The sequence below is a fragment of the Oryza brachyantha genome, chromosome 1 (genome assembly GCF_000231095.2).
Source record: "Oryza brachyantha chromosome 1, ObraRS2, whole genome shotgun sequence".
NCBI lineage: Eukaryota > Viridiplantae > Streptophyta > Magnoliopsida > Poales > Poaceae > Oryza > Oryza brachyantha.
In genome coordinates this window covers 8,760,934-8,784,524 of record NC_023163.2, presented here as the reverse complement: position 1 = coordinate 8,784,524, position 23,591 = coordinate 8,760,934, and the positions used below count along the sequence as shown (strand labels likewise).

Here is a 23,591-nt window from a genome sequence, read left to right as displayed (position 1 = left end):
TAACTTATAGAATTCAAAATTGAATTACATGTTTGTGGAGTGATATGTCTCATTTTAATCTATGTTGTCAATTTTTTTATGACTATTTATATGAAATGCAAGATATCTAACCAAGTAATAAAAATACTTTCTGAAGAAAAATAGTGACTAATTTGCTAGCTAATAATCTCCACTTATGCAGCAGAATGGGCGTATACGCAAGCACAACATCTATTCGTACATTATATCAAAAAAACACCTATTCGTACCTACTTTGATACAACAGTAAAAATGTGTGTGGTTGAACTATACCCCTCCGACGGAGTATAAACAAATCCCTAGCTACCAATTAATTTAAATCCGTAGATAGCAATTCGGTTTTTTTTTTGAAAAAAATTACTATCCTTAATATTTGAAAATATGTAGAGTACTAATTTTCAGTTTAATTTTAGTATCTTAGATGTGTAGCAGAGACACCAAGTTTACGCTGAAAATACCGTAAAGAAAACAATATTTCCTGAAATGTATAGAGCATGCAAGTGAATCGTTTATTTCATTAAATGAGTCCTTGCATACGACTCAGATTTTTTTTACTTATAATAGTAAATTTCAGTGATTATAACACAAAATATCTATCATAAAAATCAGATAATATTTTATCTTCCGTCTTAATCGACTAAAGAATGCAGCAGGTAGGCCAGGTCAGGCCAGGCCGGGTTTGATTCCATTCATCCACGAGACCATGACCATGATCACCCCAACGTCTATATATAGGGCCTCCCCCGTCCGGTCTAAACTCACGAACCAACACACAAAAGAAACAAACAGCCAGCACCAAACGGTGCAATACTCCTCCATGACCAAGTCCCCAGCTTCAACACCCTTCGCCGCGATCGCCGTCGCCCTGATCCTCCTCGTCGCCGGCCACGCGACGCCGTCGACGATGGTCCAGTACTGCGCGGCGAGCGGCGGCGCCGCAGCAGTGACCACCACAGCCGCCGCGCCGCCGACGGGCTACCTCCTCAGGAAGAGCGGCACATCACCGGGCCCCAGCCCCGGCCCCGGCCACCCGGGTGGCGCGGAGCCGGCGGATTAATTAGCGCGCGGCTAATTAAGCTAGCAAACGTGGTTAAGTTTTACGCAAAATCTAGTGCGTTACGACTTAACTACGAACCGGCATATGCTTTCATGCCTGCAAGCATATATATATTTGCCGTTAGTTTGTGCTATATGTGAATAATTAACTCTCAATCGATCAGCTTCGCTCCCTCCCGTGAAGACGACCGAAGAGCTTTGTTTGTTTGTTTGTTTGTACGCGATCATGTATTGCATACAGTTGTAAGTGAATTCCACGCGACGTACTTCGAATGATATAACTGAATGCAGACTGTTTGATCAGATTGTGCAATGTACAAATTAACACGTTTACACCCCCTATATATCTTTGAAGACGACATGCAGATACGTACTCGGTCTTAACTTGTTTTTGACAAGACGATCAAACATATTGGTGTTTCCATGCAGACACGTCTTCTCCTGTGAAACAAGGGGAGAGCGATCGTGTACCTCTCACGTACGGTCGCACCCCGCTGAAACTCCCTCTTTATTTAAATTAATGAGATTCAACTCCAACCCAAACCATTCTAATAAATTTTTAATCAAAAAATTTTAGACAATTTTACCATCCTTTAAGTATTTGTGCATATTAAAATTAATTTACACTCAAAAGTTTGCTATACAAAGTAATTTAAAGTATCAAATTTTACATAGTAAAATACGATACCTTACGATATTTTCTTAAAGATGGTAAATGCTCAAAAAAATTTACCCAAAACCAAAATTTTGATTCCACAATTCGAGTATTTCAGTTAGTTTCTATTTGGTATGGCTCCGGCTCAGAACTTATTGTATATGTCTAAAGTTAGAACCAAAAAAATACTAAAATTCTGAAATGTTTTTCAGAAAATTCTTAAATGCTTTTAACAGCATAGCATGTATATTTATTCCAAAATTTATGTAAGAAGGCGGGCTAACTTTTCCATAATACATATGTATTTCAGATTTGGATCTGTAACAAGCATGAGTGCATGACCAGGTCAATGCATTAGAGTTTATACTTGAAAACCACTGACCCTTTGCTCAATTCTTATTTGTGAAAATGCACTAAAAATCCAACTATAACTCAAACCATCCACTCTCAAATTAGACAAGGAGCCCTATCTCACAACTCCAACTTACCAATAGTTAGAGTTGTGTCAAACGGTATTCATTTTATATTCTTTTTAGAATAGAAATGCTATTGAAAAATAAACTACACGGTTTTCGCTAGACTTTTGATGCTCCTTAGCTCCACTCTAACCCAATAGTATTATTATCAGCATGCCCTTAATTTATCCCTTTATTTCAGGAGTTTTACGGTTGACCAAGCTAGCCAAACGAGACCAATATTTGACTTGATTTGAAACATTTCGCAGCATGATTTAAAACATCTCGACTCGATTCAAAGCCATCAAATTTGGTCGCGTACGGGCCAGGACGAGAGACGCACGGTACATGTTCGTACGCATGCAAGAGACCAAATTAAGCCCAGGGAGCAGCGCCCCCCGTTTGGGCTCGGGCTCCTCCGGTTTTCCCTCCTCCCGCCCGCGCGCGTCGTCTCCACTCCCCAACCCAACCTTTTCTCCATGGCCGATCTCCACCGCCTCCACCGGGGCGACTCCTTCCACCACCCAACCCATCCTCCGCCCCCCCCCCCCCCCCACCTCCTCCTCCTCCTGCTCGTCCTCCGTCCCACGCGACGCCACCGCGCGTTCCCTCCCCCCGCCGCCGAGCAGAAGCAGAAGCCGAAGCCGGGAGATAGCTAGCCTCCACGCGGGTTGTTCGCCATGGCGCCGCCGACGTCGACGTCGATGGCCCCCGCGTTCGCCCCGCCGCCGCCGGGCCCGTTCAGGCGCTGCGGCGGCCGGGTGCGCGGCGTCTGCGTCGGCTGCTTCGGCGACCCGGAGATGAAGCGGCGGCGGCGCGTCGCGGGCTACAAGGCGTACGCCGTGGAGGGGAAGGTGAAGGCCTCGCTCCGCCGGGGCATCCGGTGGTTCAAGCGCAAGTGCTCCGGCATCTTCCGCGTCTGACAATATATTCGAACAGCAAAGCCGCCGATACGCCTCCCCCTCTTCGTCCAAGGTAATTCTGAAAAGCGAAAAGAAAAAACAGAGTGCCTCACGATCGATTTGCATTAGATTCCAAATTCCAGATGTTGCAAGCTGCACAGCCTCCGATCTTTCCTTCCATGAGAACAGAATGAATTCTTACTCTTTCAGAGAGAAAAAAAAACTGAATACTTCCGACAAGAACAAGAACTGAAAAGTCTGGGTGTAATTGGTTTTGATTTTTGAATCAAACAACCAAATGTGGAATGGACTTGCTTGATGATCTTACTGTTTTCACAAGTTTGGTTCTAACTGATGTGTAAGTGCTAATTATGATGTCGTGATTGCCATGTTTGTTTTCGGCATTCGAATATCTCTCGTTAACCTTGCTGTTGATGCTGTATTGTACTTGAGCTGAAAAAAAAAATATGGTCCAAGGTAATTTTGAAGTTACAAAATTTCAAGAGATTCCTGTGAGCCTATGATTTCGCGAACAAGTGCAGATCCAATTCAGTTCAATAATTTTGGTGAACTAGTGTTGATGAATCAAAATTCATTTGCATGGTCCCATATATCGAGTATAAAGACGGAGAAAAATGTATGTTTTTATATCTCTTATGTAAATTTATTTAAACAATCAAAGATGTTTTTTCATGCACCCTCATTTTTTGTTTATACTTATAAGTCAAAATTTGAATTTTTAATCTTAAATTTAAAGTTGATTTTAGAGGTTTTCTCAACGAAGTTTATTTTCCACCATTAGCTTTTAAACCACCAAGAATATGTATATAAAATTTGTATTCACAGATCATTTTTTATTTATAAATATGTCGTTTGTTTTTTTATGAAAAAGCCAAACAATCACCCTCATGCTATTGGATAAAAATATTGTCAGCGGTATATCAGCCAGGTGTACTCCCTCTGTTTTAAAATATTAAACATTTATGGGGTTTAAATATTGTATTAAAATATAATTATTTATGGTACTGTTCATGTTATTACTTGTCTCATCAACCACTTTTCATTTAATTTTTTTCTTCACATACCGTCGCAACTCATCCCATATCTCATTTATTAATACTCATTACAGTTATTTTACTTTAGTATATGCTAAACAATCTATAAATACTTGTATTTTGGAATGGATGTAGCAGGAATTTTCATGGTTTCATGCACCTACATCACATATGATCTGCAACTGCACGCTTTAATTTTATGCTTTTGGATGGCATCAAAAGACACTCTTTTTCTAATACGGCGTACTTCAATTTCTTTGTTTCTTCTAACTGGGATGGCAAACTGGGCCAGATTGGTACGTTGTTCACTATGGGCCGACCCGTCGATTCTGATCAAAATTTCGGCCCAAGCCAATCATGTTAAACATGCCTCCAATCCAAGTTGGCATTGAGGACGAAACGGACCCAAACTACCTCTATTTGTTTTCAAACTTTTTTTCGGAATTGGAATCAAGAACCTTAGCTAAAAAACATAATAAAAAATTATCCAATATAGAATGGTGCAAATATGAATTACAGTACGAATTTTTATCGGCATACAACAGCCTTGAATAACAAACTCCTTAAATCAACGAAGTGTTAGAGCAACTCTAACAGTTACCAAAATTTTGTTTTCCAAATCCTGAATCTGAGCACGTTTATAAACAATATGGTAAATAATTTTTTTTTATCTCTAAGAGTTTAGAATATTAAACTTGCTAAAAACAGAATTAGCTTTCAAAACAGTTGTAGTTGAGGGAGATCCCATCTTTCCGTCGCTCTCGTCGCATCCCACCCACTGCATATTGTTGCATTGCTGCCCGAAGCGTTGTGCCAGCCGCGCCGCGCCGCCCCTCCCCTTCCATGCCGCGCCGCGATGCCGGCGCCGCCCGCGCCCACCCCGCCCCGTCCCACGCCACCTGCGTTCTTTGATACTTTGAGTCATCAAGAATGGAACAGAGAGAAAGAATGGAGCAACGAGCCATGAAATGGTGACCAGCTTGCAGCCCACGAGCAACGAGCAACGAAAAAAATGGAGCAACGAGCAACCCGCCCTTCACTCCGCCGGGGTCGCCGACGTTGCCGCGGCGCCCGAGCACTCCACCTCCTCCCCCTCCTCCTCCTCATCGTCACTACCGCTCGAGCCGGCCGCCACCACCAGCTCGCAGCCCACGCCGATGCACTCGCCCACGCCACACCTACCGCACGCAGCAGCAGCAATTGCTGCCGTCTCCGGGACCAGCGTCGGCACGGCGGGCGAGCGGGCGCCGGGGCGCAGCGGACGACGGCCAGCAACGGGCCTCGGCGGCGGCGGGACGCCGGTCGGCGGTGGTGCCTCCGGACGTAAGCGCGGCGACCATGGTGACGCCGGGACTCCACCCAAGAAAAACGTCGCACGTGAATTTTCGAGGCGGAGGCAAGAGAGAAACTCAGCGTCGTACTTTTCTAGATGTCATGAAATCTAGACTCCCACATATGCGTGCAAATGAGAGGATATGGTAAATTGCTAAAATTTGAGAACTTAGGTGGCAAACTGTTGAAGACAGTTTTTTTACGATTTGCTAAAAAATAGAGATGATAAATTAGAATGGGGAGCTGTTGGAGTTCCTCTTATATAATACAGAGAAGTAGTACAATCTTATATAGTATTACCTGGAATCAAATATCTAGTTACTATAAATATATTATATTATTATGACAGAAGATCATAGTTGATTTTTCGCGATTTTTTCTTGGTTTTTTTCACACATTTTCTAAACTATTAAAAAGTGTGTTTTTTAAATGTTTCTATGGTGAAGTTAATCGCATTATATTTACTAGCAAAATGCCCGTGCTCCGCAACGGCTTAAGGGAAAAAAATAAGATAAATTTTACCATTTCCGTGCACTTTTACCATGCATTATTTTTTTATTGGCATCGCTAATGATTAAAAGTGCAATCGGAACCTTTTATATATACTACATCAATTCATCAAACTTGCCATTTTGCAATTAAGACATACTTTTTATATAATTAATTTAGTATCGTTCAAAGATCAACCTTCTCCAATAAGCTCACAGAAATACCTGGTTTTATTTCATGCTTCTTTCTCAAAATTCGAGGATATATCTTTTTGGGGCATCTCAGATCACCAACCATACATGCCCCCGGTCTAGCAATTGAAGATTCAGCTCAACTAAGACCTGTAAAAATAATAATCACCTTATTCCTTTTCACATTTAGAAGAATCATCAGTTCGGACCATCGCAGTTTGCAACTTAAACTTCACATAACATGGATTATGTGATAATCATACTTTACTGTTTTTTGTGAATTTTCCAATTGCGTCAGAAAAGTCAAACGTTTTTTTTCTTCTCGGAATACCATGTCCAAACAAAAAGGCTAACAGACTGTTCAATGGGCTCATGTGATGCGGCGTGACAAGCCGGTGCTCCTTCTCCGGCCGCGGCGGTGGCGCCGTGCCCAGCTCCTCTCTGCTTCTTCCTGGAGCACATCGCGTCGTCGCCGAAGGCCACCGGTTTGAAGTCCTCCACCGTAAAACACTTGCCTCCACGGTGTCTCCGCGCGCCTCCCCACGTGCTGAAATCGATATATTTTGAACATTTAGCAATGTCATGGTATGTGGGAAACCTCGACAGGAACATGCATGTGTTGTATGTCTATGTTTTAATATGTTAATCATCATTTTATAACTTTTTCAAATCTCACCCTTTAGAAAAATGAATTTTTCTTTCTGCTGGCTTTATCAACATCTATCAAATTGCTATAATGGCATGCATCGATTTATATGCTAAATTGCAACCCATATAGTCGGTATTCATTCTGGAAATTATATGTAGTACAAGACTGTTATAACATCCAGGTTTATTCGAAGCTTATTTGCAAGGTTATAGCTGGACGAATAAGCAACAGAGAAATCATGACTAACAATGAGGTGAGATTTCCTTCGGACTAAATAGCCTGGATATTTCCTGCATTGACTAAATACAATGAATCATAGGTCAATGTTATGTCTTTGTCCCCCCCCCCCCCCCCCCCCATTTTCTTGACACATTGTACAGGTAAAAAAAATCCCAAGGATGAACTGAGAACTACAGTGATTGAAACTACTGGTTTGGCTACAAATATTGGTTAACGACAAGCATGCCAAAGTATTGTTGCATCATGCTGCTGCCTTGCGCAAATTCAGAGTAGCACGATTTCAGGCTTCCACATAATGAGCAAAAAGATCACCCAGTGCTGCATTCAGGAAAATGTGGAATATATGGCCCCATCCATTCTGTCCAGCCACTGGAAGCCGCCGGCAGCCGGCCTGCTGCCACTGTCTCTGCTAGATCACAGTTAGCTCGTCAATTCGTAGGCGTAGGTGGCGCTCTCGACCGTGATGGGGCGGAACTTGAGCGTGAAGCTGTCGGCGAGGAGGACGGCCTGGAGGGGCGAGCGGGAGAGGTCCTCGGGGTCTTCGCCGGCGCGCCCCCCGCCGCGTGATTTCTTCTGCGACATGGCAGCTGCTGCAACATTGACTGCTCAATTTAAAAACACTATAACATATAAGTAGGAACTAATCAAGACGAAAAATCTGGCTCAACACTCAAAACATTGCCCCAATCCTCCTTGAAGTCCAAAACCAACGCCCTAATGATGTTGTGCTTCGAGGAATCAATACTCAAAATCTATCCAATCATGTTGTTGCTTGATGTCATGGTGGTAGACCTGTAGCTTCAGTAGATCAGTACGCAGCGGCGCTCGGAGGAGAGCCCTACCAGTGGCCGGAGAGACGGTTGAGACAGGCGTTACGGTGCTGGAGCTCGAGGGGGTCGATGAACCGCTGCGCCCGGACGAGGCAAAAGTGGGTGCAGAGCCCCGCCGACGAGCGGACGTGGCAGGTGTCGGATCTGGCGACACTGAGCGAGTGCATGCTCACGCGTGCTGCCGCGGGCTCGCTGGCTCGGCTTGGCGCACAAGTGGCTGAGAAGGCCGAGGCGACGGGTGGGGAGTGGTGCGGTGCGAGATGACCGGAGGGGAAGGGAGCTCACGGCGACGGTGGGAGGTGAGCGCGGAGTGGTGCGGGGCGAGGAGACCAGAGGGGAGCGGTGCTAGGTGAGGAGCTGCCGAGGCTACGGGCCGGTGCGAGATGACCGGAGGGGAGGGGAGTTCGCGTCGGCGACGGGAGGCGGGCAGGGAGCGGTGCGAGGAGATGCCGAGGCGACGGGCGGGGAGTGGTGTGGTGCGTGGGCTGTTGGAGGCCCACGCGCGGCCTGCTCGGACCATGGGTCCGACGACGAAAAAGCAGGCAGAATCATTACCGATTTTTATAATAGTATAATAATAGTATAGATAAGTAAATTTTTAACTTTGTAATAGTTAATTCTATTATTTATAATATTAAATATATGTTATAAAATCAAATGATATTTCATAACGTGGCCCTAGCCTTGCACCATCCGTCAGGGGCATTTCCGTCAAAGCTCAGACCCCGTCCGTCCATCCTGATGGGTCTCTGAATCCACCCGACCGTTGTTTGCACGCGTTGCGGTGGAAGCGCAAGCGCGCGATGCGCCCGTGCGGTTTACCGTTGCGAGCCGTAACTTTTCCGAGCCACCATTTCAAAAGTCCAAAACCCGCGCAACGCGCGCGGCCCATAGTACGACGCATGCACCACCACTTCCCCCTACTTGCGGAGTGCGAAACTGCGGCGGTTCAAGGCAGAGCCGGTGCAAGGTGAGATGGACCGACGGAGCGCCAGCGCCAGCGCCAGGCCGGCGAGGCGGTTCTCCTTCTCCTGGGCCGACGAAGTGGAGCGCGAGGAGTCGCGGCAGCAGCAGCAGCGGGAGGAGGAGGAGGAGGCGGAGAACCGGCCGCCTCCTCCGCGTGGCGGGGAGACGAAGGCGAAGGCGAACCCGTTCGGCGCCGCGCGGCCCCGGGAGGTGGTGCTCGCCGAGAAAGGCGTCGACTGGCGCGCGCGCTACCGCGAGCTCGACGACTTGTCCCGCTCCCGCCGCGGCAGGTACACGCACGAGCTGCCTCGCGGTTTCTGATTCGGTTGCTCCCGCATCAGTTCACCCCAACATGGTGCGTGCGTTTTCCAGGAGCCGCGCCGCCGCAGGCAAGCGACACGCGGGGGCTGCTGCGCCTGTGCCGGCGAGCCGTCTGGAGTACTCGGCGCCGGCCAGCCGCCGCAAGATAAGCGCACGTCCGGTCAGCTACGGCAGCGCATGGGGCGGCAAGAGGAATTGCGGTGGTCAGGACGAGCTTCCCCGGCAGGTACGTTCCGTGGCTGACCATGGCCGGAGAGTTTTCGGCCAGCTCAACATCGGTGAAGAAGGCGTAGAATTGGAGCAAGCAAACCTGCAGAATCGCGGCTCAGTCTGTGTCCATCGAATCGGAGCAAGTAAGCCGGCAACTGTTGATGACAAGATCACACACAGCACGTTGCCAGTTCCGGCTGGAACGGAGGACGGTGGGTGCGTTGCCGGTCGTCGCCGTCGTCGGAGGAGGAGCAGGAGGAATATGGGATCAAACTAGGCCAAGAAGTAGCAAACTCTGCCTACTTCTGGTTGCATGGTGATGGACTGAAAGCCGTCCATGTTCTTAACTATTTTAGTGATTACTGGTTACTCAACTCTGCTTCACTTACTGCTACTACTCAATCGATTACTGAACTTTCTAATAATTAGGCATTTAGGCCTGTACTTAGTATAACTATATAGCTTCAGGTTTCGGCAGCAGAAGCTGGTCTAGGATGAACTGATTAAAATTCGAGCAAACATATATGCTGAACTTTGTAGCTTAGTGAACTCTTGTTCATTTTAAGAGAGAGTGTATATGTTGTTCTGCTAAAATTTTGCCCGTATTAATCTAGTCTATGGATATGGTCTATGCACCGATGTGCTCAGTGCAATGTCTCTTCTTTTGAGAGGCAAACACGATCGACACAATTCCCTCTTCAGTGTGGCCCATTCTTTCGCTTCAGGAGATTGGTTTACCCGTGGATTGGCGAGTTCCTATTTGAAAGGCTAAATTTGTCATGGATACTTAATTACTACATGAATAAAAACCGTAGGAAAACTTTAACAAAGGTGTCCGAGTGCAATACATGCAAAACATGAGCTATGAGCCCATTCCGTAGAAATTTTAAAGGAAACGACAGGATTCAATCTTTCGTTTCAAAGACTTTCTCAGGAATTTATCTTATAGAACTGGAATCCTCCAAATTTCCTATTTTTTCTACAAATCAAAAGTATCAGCAATATCCGACAAGTTGCTGGCCGGTAACCAGTCTAAGCTCTAGACACAATGATCGCTACAGGAGCAAACTGACAAGAATGCTAAAAATTAAATTTGAAATTTAACATAACGTCAATTGGCAGGGTTTTTTTTTTTTTTGAGGTAAGTCAATTGGCAGGTGTGGAGTGAGCAACCACGCATGGCCCCAAAAAATTAGGAGACCTAAAATTTTCAATTTTTCAACCAAAACCAATGTGTTCAAATATGTTTCTAAACACCTCATTCCATTTCTCAAATATTCTCCTCTTCTTGCTGTACTAGTTTGGCTAGAATGGGTTTGTTTTAATTGGATGTTTGATGATAATCATGGAAACCAAGAATGGCAATATATAATGATCATGTGAATGTGCGTTCAGAAAATTGAATAACTGCAAGCAATTATTGTTCACACCGAAGCATAGCACCACCACCACTGATGCAATTTGCCTTTTGTTTAGGCATCATTTGTTAGGACCTATTGAATCATCTAGGGTTCTAGCTCAAGTAGGGTTCTACTGTTGTATGAATTGATGACATTGCACGGGTACCAAAACGGATTAGGGTTGGGGGTACAAACTAGTGGAGCCGCTTGCAGATGAAGAAGAACCGGCCATTGTCGTCCTCACTGTGTCTTGGGGCTGACGGCAGGGACAGTGGTCGGAGTAGTCCGGTGAGGTGACAGCACGGCGGTGGCAATCCCGTCACTGGCTGCGCCCCTCTAGATCGGTTAGGCTTTTGTGCGTTGGAGTGGCGACGGCGATGAACTTCATCCCTTCTGCCATCGTCAGCCTCCACCCCCTTTTATATGGCGCAGTGTGATAGGGGCCCACCAGCCTATTAAATGATATATTATTGTCATACGTAAAACTTGTATATGCGTTTCTCAAACTGTTAAATGATATATTATTTATAAAAAATTTTATACACAAGTTTATCATCTAATATTTCTAGAGTAGATTTTAATTCTATACTTGTTAATTTCATCGTTTATATCATAAAAATATGTATCCAAAAAGTCAAGTAATCTTTCATCTTTTATTTTTATCACCAAGGAAGAACAGCCACATGTGATGATGTGAATGTCCAACAGACCGAAGAAGGTGAGGCTACACTTATTTTTGTACATCCTCACATCCTTTCTTCCCTTCACTCGTCAGCTGCCACGATCCCATTTACCCCCAACCAAACAATAAAACGAGAACGCTACCAGCCAACGTACGCGAGTACACTGCTTCACCAGACACGCATCAAACCCTAACCCAAAAATCAGTACGGTCCAGCATCAAGAGAAGGAAAAAAAAACTCAAGAGATGAATCAAGAGATGGTGACTTGGTGAGACGAAGACGAAAACTACATGCCGTTGCCCAGGAAGAACAGCTCTGACAGCGCCCCGTCGTCGTGCTGGGCTCCGCCATCCGGGCCCACCACCATCTCGCCGTAGTCCCAGGTGAGCGGGCCCCACATGTCATCGTCGGCGAGGCCGTCGTCCAGGCCCACCAAGTCCCAGTCCATGGACCTGTGGCCGGCGTCCTGGCCCAGGGCCTTGCTTGGCCCACTGGACCCGCTGCCACTCTCGGCGGAAGACCTGCCCTGGCCCACGTCAGGCTTCGGGCTCGCCGGGCCCGGAGGCCCACTCACCATCTCCTCGCTGAGGCCTACTGGGCCCTCCTCGAGCCCATCTGATGTGAGCCCACTGCCGCTCGCCTGCGCCTGCCCCTCGCTGTGGCTTGCTGCCGATACGTTGCCAATGCCGCGGCCGTCGCCGTCGTCGTCATTGCGCCCTGCTTCTGGCGCGGCGGCGTTGTCGTTCTCCTTCGTCTTCGTCGTGGTATTGGTCTTCACCTTGGTGTTACCCTTCCCGCTGCTGCGGCCCGTCCTGCCGCCACGGCGCTTTCCGCCGCCGGGCAGCTTGCTGAGGTCGACGTCGACCACGGCGCCGGCGCCGGCGCCTCCACGGAATTCCGGCGCCTTCCGGCTGAGGTGCGAGTTCCAGTAGTTCTTGATCTCGTTGTCCGTCCGGCCGGGCAAGTGGCCGGCGATCAGGGACCACCTGATTGACGAGAACAAAAACCGCACAGGGAAACAACCAATCAATCAAAGCAGTAACACGCAGTAAATTCTAAACTCGTAAAAACTGCAAGAGCCCTTCAAAATCTTTTCTTATTAAGAATTAATATAGAGCTAAATTAAATAATAGTTACATACTGCATCATTAATGTATAATGTATAGTTCACATCTCATCCATATAGTGTCTAGCTAGTCATAAATCTATGACATGTTTTCTCTCCATGTAAACACAAATATAACGTGATAATTTTTAAAGCTCGCTTAATCCCTTATCATAAACAGTGTCCAGCTAGTTGTAAATCTATAACCTGTTTTTTTTTCTCTCTCCATATAAACACAAATATAACTTGATAATTTTTAAAGCTCGCTTAATCCCTTATCGTAAACGCTCTAATTCCACTACCGCTACGAGCTAGGAGAGAAACATGGCCGCGTATGTGGGCGATTGCATGCGTGCGCCATTGCAGCCTTTGCAGGAGCTCGATGCTGCCTGCCGGCCCGGCGAGAGTAACATGTGGGCAATGAATTAATGCGCGCTGCTGGCGATCCAACCACCGAGTGGTTTCTCGATCGGTGAATTCGCGACATTGATGAAAGCTCCGTCGCAGCGATGCAGGGATGGATACACATGTGCATAGACATAGACATGTTACACCGATCGACCGAGAGATGGAGCCAAAATAATCAGGCGACTCAGGAATTAATCGCTTCTTGTTGTTGCCATCCGCGGCATTTACACCACCATGGTTGCCGAAGGTCCCGCATGGCCCCCCGCGCGGCGGCTAGCTAGCAAGCCAGTTGCTGATCGTGTCAGCAGCTTGGCCACGTACTGCTGCTGCTCAATGCTGCACTCGCTCATGCAAATGACAGGCATGATTTTGACGTTTATCTATTATAGTTTATTTTTAACACCGCTATAAATACGTACATAAAAGTTCTATTCATAAATTATCTATCGTTTTTAAAAATATGATGTTTGATTTTTCTGTTAAAAAGACAAAAGATGGTCCTAGGAAGTCCAACTATACTAACACCATCCCTTTCTCCTTGAATCCATCGAGGCAAGAAGAGTTTAAAGCCCCTGGCTTGTTGAGCCCACTACCCACACATAAAAAAAAATATCAAAAAACAACCCTCTGCATTGTAATCTATTTGTGGACCACCGAAATTTTAGCCCTTCCTTCGAATATAATCCAAAGAGCTTTTGAATTTGAAAGTTTTGTTTCAAATAATAGCATTTCTAATGATTACAGGACAGATGCATACACACCCACTAATATGTCCCCTAATACATGCTTATAAACATCAGAGTCCCACCGGAGTGACCGGACGTCCCCGTTCCCTAGCTAGCTAGGATCCCAACACTGACTTGACTTTGGCAGCATTATTTGATTCATATGCTAAGTAAGCCATTTTCTGTCAATATCCCACGTGAGAAACGAGTTCAATATATATGGGATCCTAACTTGTATCGTAACCGCACGCAATGGAATTTTTTTTATTTTTTAAACATTTTTAATAAATAATTTTATTACTAAACCTTCAGAGAAAATATTCCCACCGTATAAACCTTTTGGCCGCGTCACGCGAAACGATTGGCGTGCTAGCGTTGTAAGGTTTAGATTTTAAAAAAATTTGCCCAGTAATTTATTAATAAAAATTACTTGCTAAAAAGTTTATTTAATAAAAAATTTCCACGTTATGTACGAACTCGCCACGTATTACGTGCTCGTGCTAGGCGTGGAAATGGAAGTAATGTGAACTGGCTCGGCCCACATGGTGCCCATTTGTACGTGCTCGTGCCACCGACCTCAACGCATGGCCGCCCACGTATGCTGGAAGCGATCGGCCACCTTACGACGATTTAAACTTTTTACCACATTAATTACAAAGATTTTAAAACTAAATTATTGTGATTTCAATCATTCTGAATATTTTAGAGATAACGTAATCCTTAAAAAAAGAGAATCTAATCAATTCAAAATCATCTGATCACTAAAGCAACTAGAAGGAAATATTGATCATACCTTAGCTTTTGCGAAATGATCTAGGTTGTGTTGTTGGTAGATGAAAGATAAAAACTAGATGATTTCTAAAATTTTTGTAATATATGTTTAATGTTACAAACGGTACCACTATAAAATTGAAAATCTTTTTAGAACAGTGATATGAAAACCTTTTGTAAAAAGTTATACCACTTAGCAGTTCGAGAATTGTGTGCATGAAAGCTAAGAAAAAAGCTAAAAAAAAATTGAGGAAAGAACACAACCCTAAAAAATACTTTTATATTTTGGAAATGTGTGCACTGCTCCCTCCAATTTTAAATATATGCCAAGACAAAAGTTTGTTAAAAGAATACTATATTAATATATCAATGATGTGACACGAAAAGATAATCACCAAAAACTACTTTTGAATATGGATATAACCATATCAATTTTGTATCATAAAAAACATATCCTAATTGATCATATCTTTATCACAATAAAATATAATATGCCTATATTTCGAAATGGTGAACTGTAGCAGTAGTATCGATGTGTCATGGTGCTTTTGTCTAAGTCAACGAGACTTTAGTACAAGGCACTTATTCGACTGGAGTTGTATTTATAAATCAACAATGTGAAAAATGCGTCAAAGTGTGTCTCCTAGCAATTGGGCAGACAGATCTGGTACATTATTTTAAGGTGAAGTCCTTGATAGAGCAAAATATCTCTTTCTTCCCTAAAAATATTTTAATTTTAGAAAAAAGGATTGCTTCCTATCATTATTAATTATACATTGTTTAATAAAACTTACTCCATCCGTATTTTATTCAATGATGATGTTAATTTTTGGTACGCATTTAACCATTTATCTTATTCAAAATAGTTATGTAAATATATATAAATATAGTTATGTTGAAAATACATTTAGTAATAAATCAAATCATAATAAAATTAAATAATAATTATACAATTTTTTAAATAAATAAGGTGAATGATCAAACGTGTACAATGACATCAGTGACATCATGGGGATTACCTATTAAGAGTCTGTATCACCGAACATTATTTTCGTTTCACTCAATACGTACTGTATCAGCGGGAATCACTATCATATCATTCAATACCTCCCTAGAGCTGTTATTGGACCATTTTAAAATTCAGGGGCCTTTACGGCAAAAGTGGTCATTAAAAAGTTAATTCGATGACAATAACTGATATATATTGTTTTTTATTTGAGTTTATAGACTTGTATGGATTATGCGTATCACATTTTTCGAACTGTAGTTTCGAAAAAAAAAATTCTACCTCAGCTTCAGACAACTTGGAGGTGATTGTTTAGCTTTTTCAATTGCATATTTGTAAACAAAAAATATTTTATAAATACAAATTTTATATATGTATTTTTAGCGATTTAAAAGCTAATGCTAAAAAATAAACTTGATGAAAAAAAACCCTAAAATCAACTCTAAATTTAAGATTGAGAATTCAAAATTTTCTTATAAACATAAGCAGAAGCAAAAGGAGGGATGTAGTTATAAGTATTTTACATGTTTATAAATAGGGTAATTTTAATATTGCTTAAAAAGTACTTTTAGTTATCAAAATTTCCACTTAACTTTTTTACCTCGGTTACCAAGTAACTGAAGGTATCCAATTTTCTACTAAAAAATATAGAACCTTCGTATAATTTATTAAGAACGATAAAGTTGGTCTTATAAATAGATTATGCGTAATTCATCATACAATTTTTTTTAAAAAAAATACGCTGGTTATTTAAAACCAGGGCGCATGCAATCTTTCAGGGGGGAAATCGTGATGAGAAGCTACTTATTAAGAAGAGTTTGGACTTTGGAGTCTGAATCAACGGGACCGTAGCAAACGACAGCGGAAAACGGACCCGCCATCCATCCATGCCCATCATCTGCGAGCAGCAGCATGGAAAATTTCTCTCGGGGGACCGGACGCAAAATTAAAGCCTGTCGCTGACACCCCCCCCCCCCCCCCCCCCAACACACACACATCGATCGACCATCGCTGTATTCTACGGCATGTATTTTCCCGGTCACGCTAAAGCCAAAAAAAAAAGATTAAGGGCTGTTTAGAAAGCTTCTTTTGGTTGCAGTTTTTTTTTTCAAAATTGCTTCTATCAAAAGCTACCTCGAACGGTTCTCCGAAGAAGCTTCTAAGAGTCTATAGTTACAGATTTAAAAAATAAACTAAGAATCTAGAAACTAGTGAAGCTGGGTTTAGAAGTTTTTCTAAATTTTTAGAAACTAGCTGCTTGCCAGCTACTTCTTAAAATCTAAACCTTCTCAAATAAACCAAAGCGAAGCTCCAGGGATTGTTTTGCTGGTTTGGCCTTGGGTACTTTGGGAGCAGGGTTTGCAGGGAGGGAATCGATCCGGCCATCAGCGTTTCTTTAACTAATAAACGTAAATGCAGTCACTCCATTCCTGTAATGGTAAATGGATTGTGTGTATATATGCAAGTGTTTTCTGTATTATTGACCCGATAAAAAGACCCATTGTCTTATGAATAAACAAGACTTTTTTTAGATGGCTGTCTCTCTTAATTTCTTTTTTTGGGTGTATGTTGCTCTTGCTATTTGCTGAGGAACATAAACAAATAATAGAAAAAATGTAGCAAAAAATAAAAGAGAGAGCACGAAACCGGGTGTCGCATGCTCTGCTCACGTATAGCGGTTTTGTTTCTTTTCTGAAGGAAAGAGATTAGATTAATTGGATGAAAGCAGAAGCTTGCTTCTTTCGTGCTGCGAACTCCAACAGGACGCCATTCGAAGCTGAAGATGATCTGTCACCTCACTTGTTCCAAACACAGAGACGAATGACGATGCTCAGGTTTCGCGACACGAAAAACTAAGACGAATTTGCATCTACTTGCGAGGGCTAGATTCAGGGGGCTCTTTTCCTAGCTCTTCTCAGCTTGCGATTCATGGTGATTTCATATGAAAAGAAAACCAAGGGGAAATAAAAATGGCAGAGCGATCGTTCATGCATGGCATCATCAGACGATCGATCGCCGTGTAGATGGTGGTGGCACTAGTAGAAAATTGGAGATTCCAGGGGCGGGCGTACCTGTTGCCGAGGGTGGCGTGGAGCTTGACGATCATGGCCTCCTCCTCCGGCGAGATGTTCCCGCGCTTGAGGTCGGCCCGGAGGTAGTTGATCCACCGCAGCCTGCAGCTCTTCCCGCAGCGGAGGAGGCCGGCATTCCTGGGCAGCGACCTCCACGCGCCTTCCCCGTGCTCGCCGATGTACCTCGCCAGCTTCTCGTCCTCCTCCTTGGTCCACCTCCCCCTCCTCAGCCCCACCTTCTCGCAGCACGGCGCCCTCCCCATCGCTCACCGCCTCCGCCTCCGTGCGTGGGCTGGGAAAGAGAAAAGAGGGTGGAGACTGACGCGCGGTTGGGTTGATTGGGCGGGCCGGATCGATATATGCAGTGCGGCTGGAAGGCGGCCGGAGGGGAGAAGACGGAGACGACGACGTTGACGGGCTCGCACGCGCTCGTGTGCTGCTGCTGCCGATTAGAGCAAAAGGCTAATAATATAGTCAATAAGCTGTCTATAAGATTTTTTATAGTTTTTTTTAGCCCACTCATATACTAGTTAGCTCTTCATCATTAATACAGGACCCATGTATCACTCTCATAGAGTTTTTTTTGGCTCTTGTGTCGAAGCTGGCTACAAGTTTACAGCCTGTTTAAAGCATAGCTAATGGTTTAGCCAGCTGCCGGCTAAATCCAACGCCATGTAATATTGAGCCTTCAACACTCTGGCTATTAAGTTGTTAAGAAAGTCATTGCATTTAATACATGCACGTAGATATAATCCGGGTGTGGTTAAATTCTCGGTGGCCATACACAAAATAACAGAATAAAAAATCACACTGGCTCATCCGGAGCACGGGATCGCAGGGGACGCTGAAGCGTCTGCTCGTCACCGACCGCGGGCGAAATACGGATGATTTCTGTTCGGGGAGAGTGCTTCAGCCAGGCGATAAATGAGTCGTCGGCTCCCTTCTCTCTCCTAGCCCGTTACCCATCCACGTAGGATATTTGTGACATGTACATATATTTCGCCGGCTAAGTCAGCTCTATTATACTTGCTCTTACACTCTCTCATTCACTCTCTCCCCCGTATAAGCATATAGCCAGCTTAGCATGCTATTATACTTCCCTTAATGGTTTTTGCTGGGCGCGAGTAGCGAAGCGGCGCGGGCGCGGCGCTCACCTGCGGCGGGGGACGCGCGGCGGTGGGGGTGCCACGTGGCAAGGGGCAGGGTGCCGGGTCCAGCGTTTCCGTGCGTGCGGGTCCACGGGGAGGGTGATGAGCTGGTCCCGTCGATCCGTGGCCAAATGTGTGAACGGGCTTGGCATGAGTTTGCAACATAGTACCAAAACCAAAATCTATGGCACGGAAAGCCGGAGCCGCTCCTCTGCAACGCACGGTCGCTTCTCTTGTCCATGCTTCTTCATCGTCGGCGCTCTTCCTCGTGCCGCTAGCGCTGCTCCCTCCCAGCTCCCGCGCCCACGTCTGACCGCGCCACGCTGCACCTCTCATCTCATGGAAATTTAACTTTTTACCACAACAGATTTGTTACTCACTGTCTATGGCATGTGGACCCTCACGAGTCTATGATACGTAGGTTCAGTGGCAAATCTGTTATGAAAATTTGTAATAGCGACAAAAAAGTTAAATGCCCTCTCTTCACCAGCGTTAATACCCTCGCCTAGCGCCCTATGCTGCTCCCCTTATCCAACCTTGTCGCCGACGCTGATTTCCGTCCATCTTCCGTGCCTCTCCCGCGCTCCATGTGAGCCCTCCGTGTAGCTCTCGTTATGGGTCGACGATAATACCAAATCATACTACCTGGTATTATCTAGCTCATAATTTTATCCTGTTTGGAAAGGATTTCATTCCGTGGTCATCGTGTCGAGCCATTTTGCAAAATTATTTAGGTTTTGTTTTTAATGAATACTTAGGGTTTTGTTTCGACGAATGAATTGGGAAAAGACAAATTTAGGGGAATGAGAAGAACTGCAAGTTTCATTTTTCTTTCGTTACAAAAACATAGAGAAGGATAACTGGTATGTTTTGAGCATTTCCAAGAGACTGCTCATCTTACTTGCTACACTATTTGAATGGCTAAACATGTCACCTCGATGACTAAATTTAGCAAGTCATTCTCTCACTAGCAAGATTGCTATCTGTTGATCCTATGTGGGTGGGACACATTCTATCCTCCCTCTTGCCAAATTTAGAGAGTGGAGATAGAGAGTCTGTTACAGTGTGCATCAGATTTAGAGTTGTCAATCCTGATATAAATGGCTAAATTTAGATTTGGAGTCAACATTAGACCATTCTCTTGAAGATGCTCTAATATTACCCACACCATTCAACGTATCTTTCTCTTCCTCTACCTTGATTCGTAAGTTCTTAAAAATATTTATACATGCCTTCGTCATATTCATACACCTCATTTTCTTCGCTTTTGTTTATGCCTATAAGACAAATTTCGATATTATAATCTTAAATTTAAAGTTGATTTTGAGATTTTATATATAGTAGTTTATTCCTCGGTCTGCTTTTTTATCGCTAAGAACACATAGATAATAGTTTTATTATAAATTATTTTTTATTTACAAATACGTCTTGTTGTTTCCCCCTGAAAAATACAAACAAAATATTAATTATTGTATTTAGCTTTCTACTGACACAGATGACAATATACTTTGTCCATATAAATTTGATCGGAGATGGATTATTCCATTGGCTAGTATCTACTTTTACGGATATCACCTAAATAGTAATAAAAATGTTAAAAAAGTTATAATATGGATTGATATGAGATATATGATTACATAAATATACAAGTTTAAATTTGGCTTTTATAAATTATAATAAAAAAAATAAACTGAAACAAGTATGTGCATATTCACCATTAAATTTGTTATTATTGTTATACCTCATAGATCTGAAATTTGAACTTGCGTGTTTATTGAGCGGTACATCTTGTATTAATATATTTTTAAAAAAATAATAACTTTTCTATAACATAGAAGAAATGAGTGGATATTTAACCGAGTGATCGAAATACTTTTTTTTTCATTTTTATCACCGTATAATGTGTTCACACCGAGACAAAGAGAACAAAATTGATCTATAATTCATATACAATTCACATCGATCAATCTACAACTCTTGAACGGACGGAGCGAGCATGCACATGTTGCATGTTTAAACGATGCCGTGCACTTAAGCCATCACCGTGGCCCATTTTATTCCACCCCGTCGAAGCCACATAACACCGTTATTTGTATATCATTGTTAATTTCTCTTTGGTTTTCGTTGTATGTATATCAACTTGGATGGTGGGAGTAACAATAGTAGTGATGCTAATAAACAAGTGGTGTACATACGGACGTAACAATGTCAAATAATTACATAACTTGAACATAGATCGATTACTTTACTGATCTGCGTGCAGATATTTACTGTTAGTAAAAGCTAACGATTAATAAACCTATATAACGTGTTGAATTAAATGCATAAAAGCAAATGATAACTAGTACAGCTCATCTCGTGAAAAGAAGATGATATTGATGAATCAACTAAAATACCATTTAGTAGATCCACTCTGTTGATCCATAGGTAAATGAGAGTATCACGTCTCTTCTGTTAATTTCCGAGAACATCTCATTAATCAACCGATATGGTTACATTCACCAAAACCCTAACGATGTTACTCTATCCATTTCATATTATAATATATTTGGCATTATGATCAATAAATATTATATATATATAAATATTATTTTAAAATCCACATAAATCTATAAATAATTAGAATATTATATATATAAAACGAGAATATAATTCAAATTTATGAAAAATATATTAGTAATAGCGATTCTATTTTATATCAAGCCAGCATGCGATAGACAATATGTCCTAGACCATGCATGTTCAAAGTAGGGACGTGGCTAATGACCACAACTTATGGCTATGGGACCGTGGTCTTACGAGGGTTCATGGAGCTATACAAAGATCCAATAGTCTCAAACATGCCTCATACGAGGAAAACAAAGTTTATGTGAAATGTAATACTCCCTCCATATTTTTTATATGACGCCGTTGACTTTTAGTTCTACGTTTGACCATTCGTCTTATTTAAAAAAATATATATAATTATTAATTATTTTGTTATAATATGATTTATTATTATAGAAATTTTAATTATGCATTATAATTTTGCATATTTGGATATAAAATTGAATAAGACGAATGGTAAAACGTGATTCTAAAAGTCAACGGTGTCATACATAAAAATATGGAGGGAGTAACTGATATATTTTCGTTTTTGCTTATGTTTATAAGCCAAATTTTAATCTTAAATTTAGAGTATATTTTGAGGTTTTTTCGTCGTAGTTAATTTTTATCCTTCGCTTTTTGATTGCTAAGAAAACATATATAAAAAATTAATTTAAAATTACTTTTTATTTATAAATATGTCATTTGATTTTGTTTCTCTAAATATGCTAAAGAATAACACCTAATAACCATACGAATTTATTTTTTAGGTCTAGCTAAGGCCAAAAGAAGTTAGAAGGCTTAGCCTACTATAATAACCTTATGGATCGAGATGAGAATAGAGACGGCAACGCCAAATTCACTATCAGGGGTCACCCCCGTGTCCCCGTCCCCACCAACCACGATGAGGGCTTATACTTAATCCATTTCTGATTTCCTGTGGTTTTTCTGACCCCGTTTAATCAACAAATATATAGAGTGGAGAGAAGGACTAGGAATAGTGCATGTGTTCGCCTTGCTTTCTCATCAACGGAGACTATACGAGAAGAGGTTGAAGCCATGGTCAACAGCTGGTTGAGATGGCGGGCGGCCGAACATTGGGCTCGTTCAACCGACCAGGCATAGTCCGATGCATGCGGGCATTGGAGGCGGCGCGCCAGCTGCAGGATCAAGAGGGTCAGCGTGTTGCCAGGTGGGTGAAGAGGGGGGGGTGGCGCCAGTGCATTGTGCAGATCTGCTGCGTGGTGTGGCCGGCTGTAGGTGCCTGATGGAGACTGGAAAAAGACATGGAGTGGAGGGTTGAGTGGTTGACTATTGACTATGGTTAGGCTTATATACCTTGAACAGTAAGCTTTATTTTTCTGACTATATCTAATATCTATATTTAGTTCCTCTACAGTTTAAACGGGTCACCGTGAGAAAGGAGTGGTGCAATGTCCCTCGCCCTCGCCCTCGCCATCTCAAATGGGTATGAGATTGAGACCGTGATTTTCTATGAAGGATATATCTCAACCATCTGCATTATCTAATGATGAATTCATGGAAATCGTTGATCGGGTTCAAGCTAGAATGGTCTTGTATGTTTCTTTGCCGAAAATGTCCGGTCCCTACACGAGCTGTAGTGCCTAAAAGAAAAGAAAAGAAAAGGTTGGCAGCTTTCCACGTGAACGCCGCGCTCCACGCGCGCGGCTGAAGCCTGAAGAGACTCGCCACTTTTTCCACTTTTGAGTTTTCGCCCTGACCGGTGCTACTTTTGCCTTGTTTATTTTCCAATTTTTTTAAAAAAACATCACATCGAATTTTTGACACCTAAATAAATTATTAAATATAGATGAACCAAAAAACTAATTACACAGTTATGGAAGAAATCTTGAGACGAATCTTTTGAGCCTAATTAGCCCATGATTAGCCATAAATATTACAGTAACTAATATGTGCTAATGATAAATTAATTAGGCTCAAAAGATTCGACTCGTGGTTTCTAGGCTAGCCGTGAAATTCGTTTTTCATTCGTGTCCGAAAATCCTTTTCGACATCTGGTCAAATATTTAACATGACATTTCTCCTAAAAATTTTATCAATCTAAACACCACTTTACCTTCTATAAGAAAGGCTATATCCTTTTTCTTTTTACGAGGAATCCTAATTTCCAAGCATATTTTCTTTTGGAGAAGAGCCAAAACTGTACGGCCCAAACTTGGTGACTTTTTGATGAACCTTTGATGCACCCAGCTGACGCGACTTCAGCCCGTTTCTCTCTCTCTCTCTCTGCAACTTTTTCCTACTGCTGGACTGCTGGAGTGCAGATCAAACAAGGC

The 23,591-nt window shown here is 42.9% G+C and overlaps 3 protein-coding genes across 3 annotated transcripts; 2 read left to right on the top strand and 1 right to left on the bottom strand.

Moving 5' to 3' along the window:
- The first annotated feature begins 2,740 nt into the window (after positions 1-2,740).
- Positions 2,741-3,622, top strand: LOC121053285. The gene has a single exon (XM_040520014.1). The coding sequence runs from the start codon at positions 2,865-2,867 to the stop codon at positions 3,105-3,107; it is 243 nt and encodes an 80-aa protein (XP_040375948.1). The 5' UTR covers positions 2,741-2,864; the 3' UTR covers positions 3,108-3,622.
- A 5,157-nt stretch (positions 3,623-8,779) lies between these two features.
- Positions 8,780-10,014, top strand: LOC102719915. The gene is made up of 2 exons (XM_040519848.1): positions 8,780-9,128; positions 9,211-10,014. Exons 1-2 carry the CDS (start codon positions 8,848-8,850, stop codon positions 9,644-9,646), a joined length of 717 nt encoding a protein of 238 aa, XP_040375782.1. The 5' UTR covers positions 8,780-8,847; the 3' UTR covers positions 9,647-10,014.
- A 1,387-nt stretch (positions 10,015-11,401) lies between these two features.
- LOC102703345 (myb-related protein P-like) lies at positions 11,402-17,856 on the bottom strand. Its single transcript, XM_006644051.3, has 2 exons — positions 17,540-17,856; positions 11,402-12,438 (listed from the first exon to the last, which is right to left on the bottom strand). Exons 1-2 carry the CDS (start codon positions 17,800-17,802, stop codon positions 11,739-11,741), a joined length of 963 nt encoding a protein of 320 aa, XP_006644114.1. The 5' UTR covers positions 17,803-17,856; the 3' UTR covers positions 11,402-11,738.
- Between the last annotated feature and the right edge of the window lie 5,735 nt (positions 17,857-23,591).

Excerpts from the sequence above, each read along its gene's own strand:
- LOC121053285 (XM_040520014.1), top strand. The coding sequence starts at position 2,865 with ATGGCGCCGCCGACGTCGACGTCGATGGCCCCCGCGTTCGCCCCGCCG.
- LOC102703345 (XM_006644051.3), bottom strand. The coding sequence starts at position 17,802 with ATGGGGAGGGCGCCGTGCTGCGAGAAGGTGGGGCTGAGGAGGGGGAGG. Across the intron at positions 12,439-17,539 it reads CACGCCACCCTCGGCAACAG|GTGGTCCCTGATCGCCGGCC; the intron begins GTACGCCCGCCC and ends CTCGTCAATCAG.
- LOC102719915 (XM_040519848.1), top strand. The coding sequence starts at position 8,848 with ATGGACCGACGGAGCGCCAGCGCCAGCGCCAGGCCGGCGAGGCGGTTC. Across the intron at positions 9,129-9,210 it reads TCCCGCTCCCGCCGCGGCAG|GAGCCGCGCCGCCGCAGGCA; the intron begins GTACACGCACGA and ends TGCGTTTTCCAG.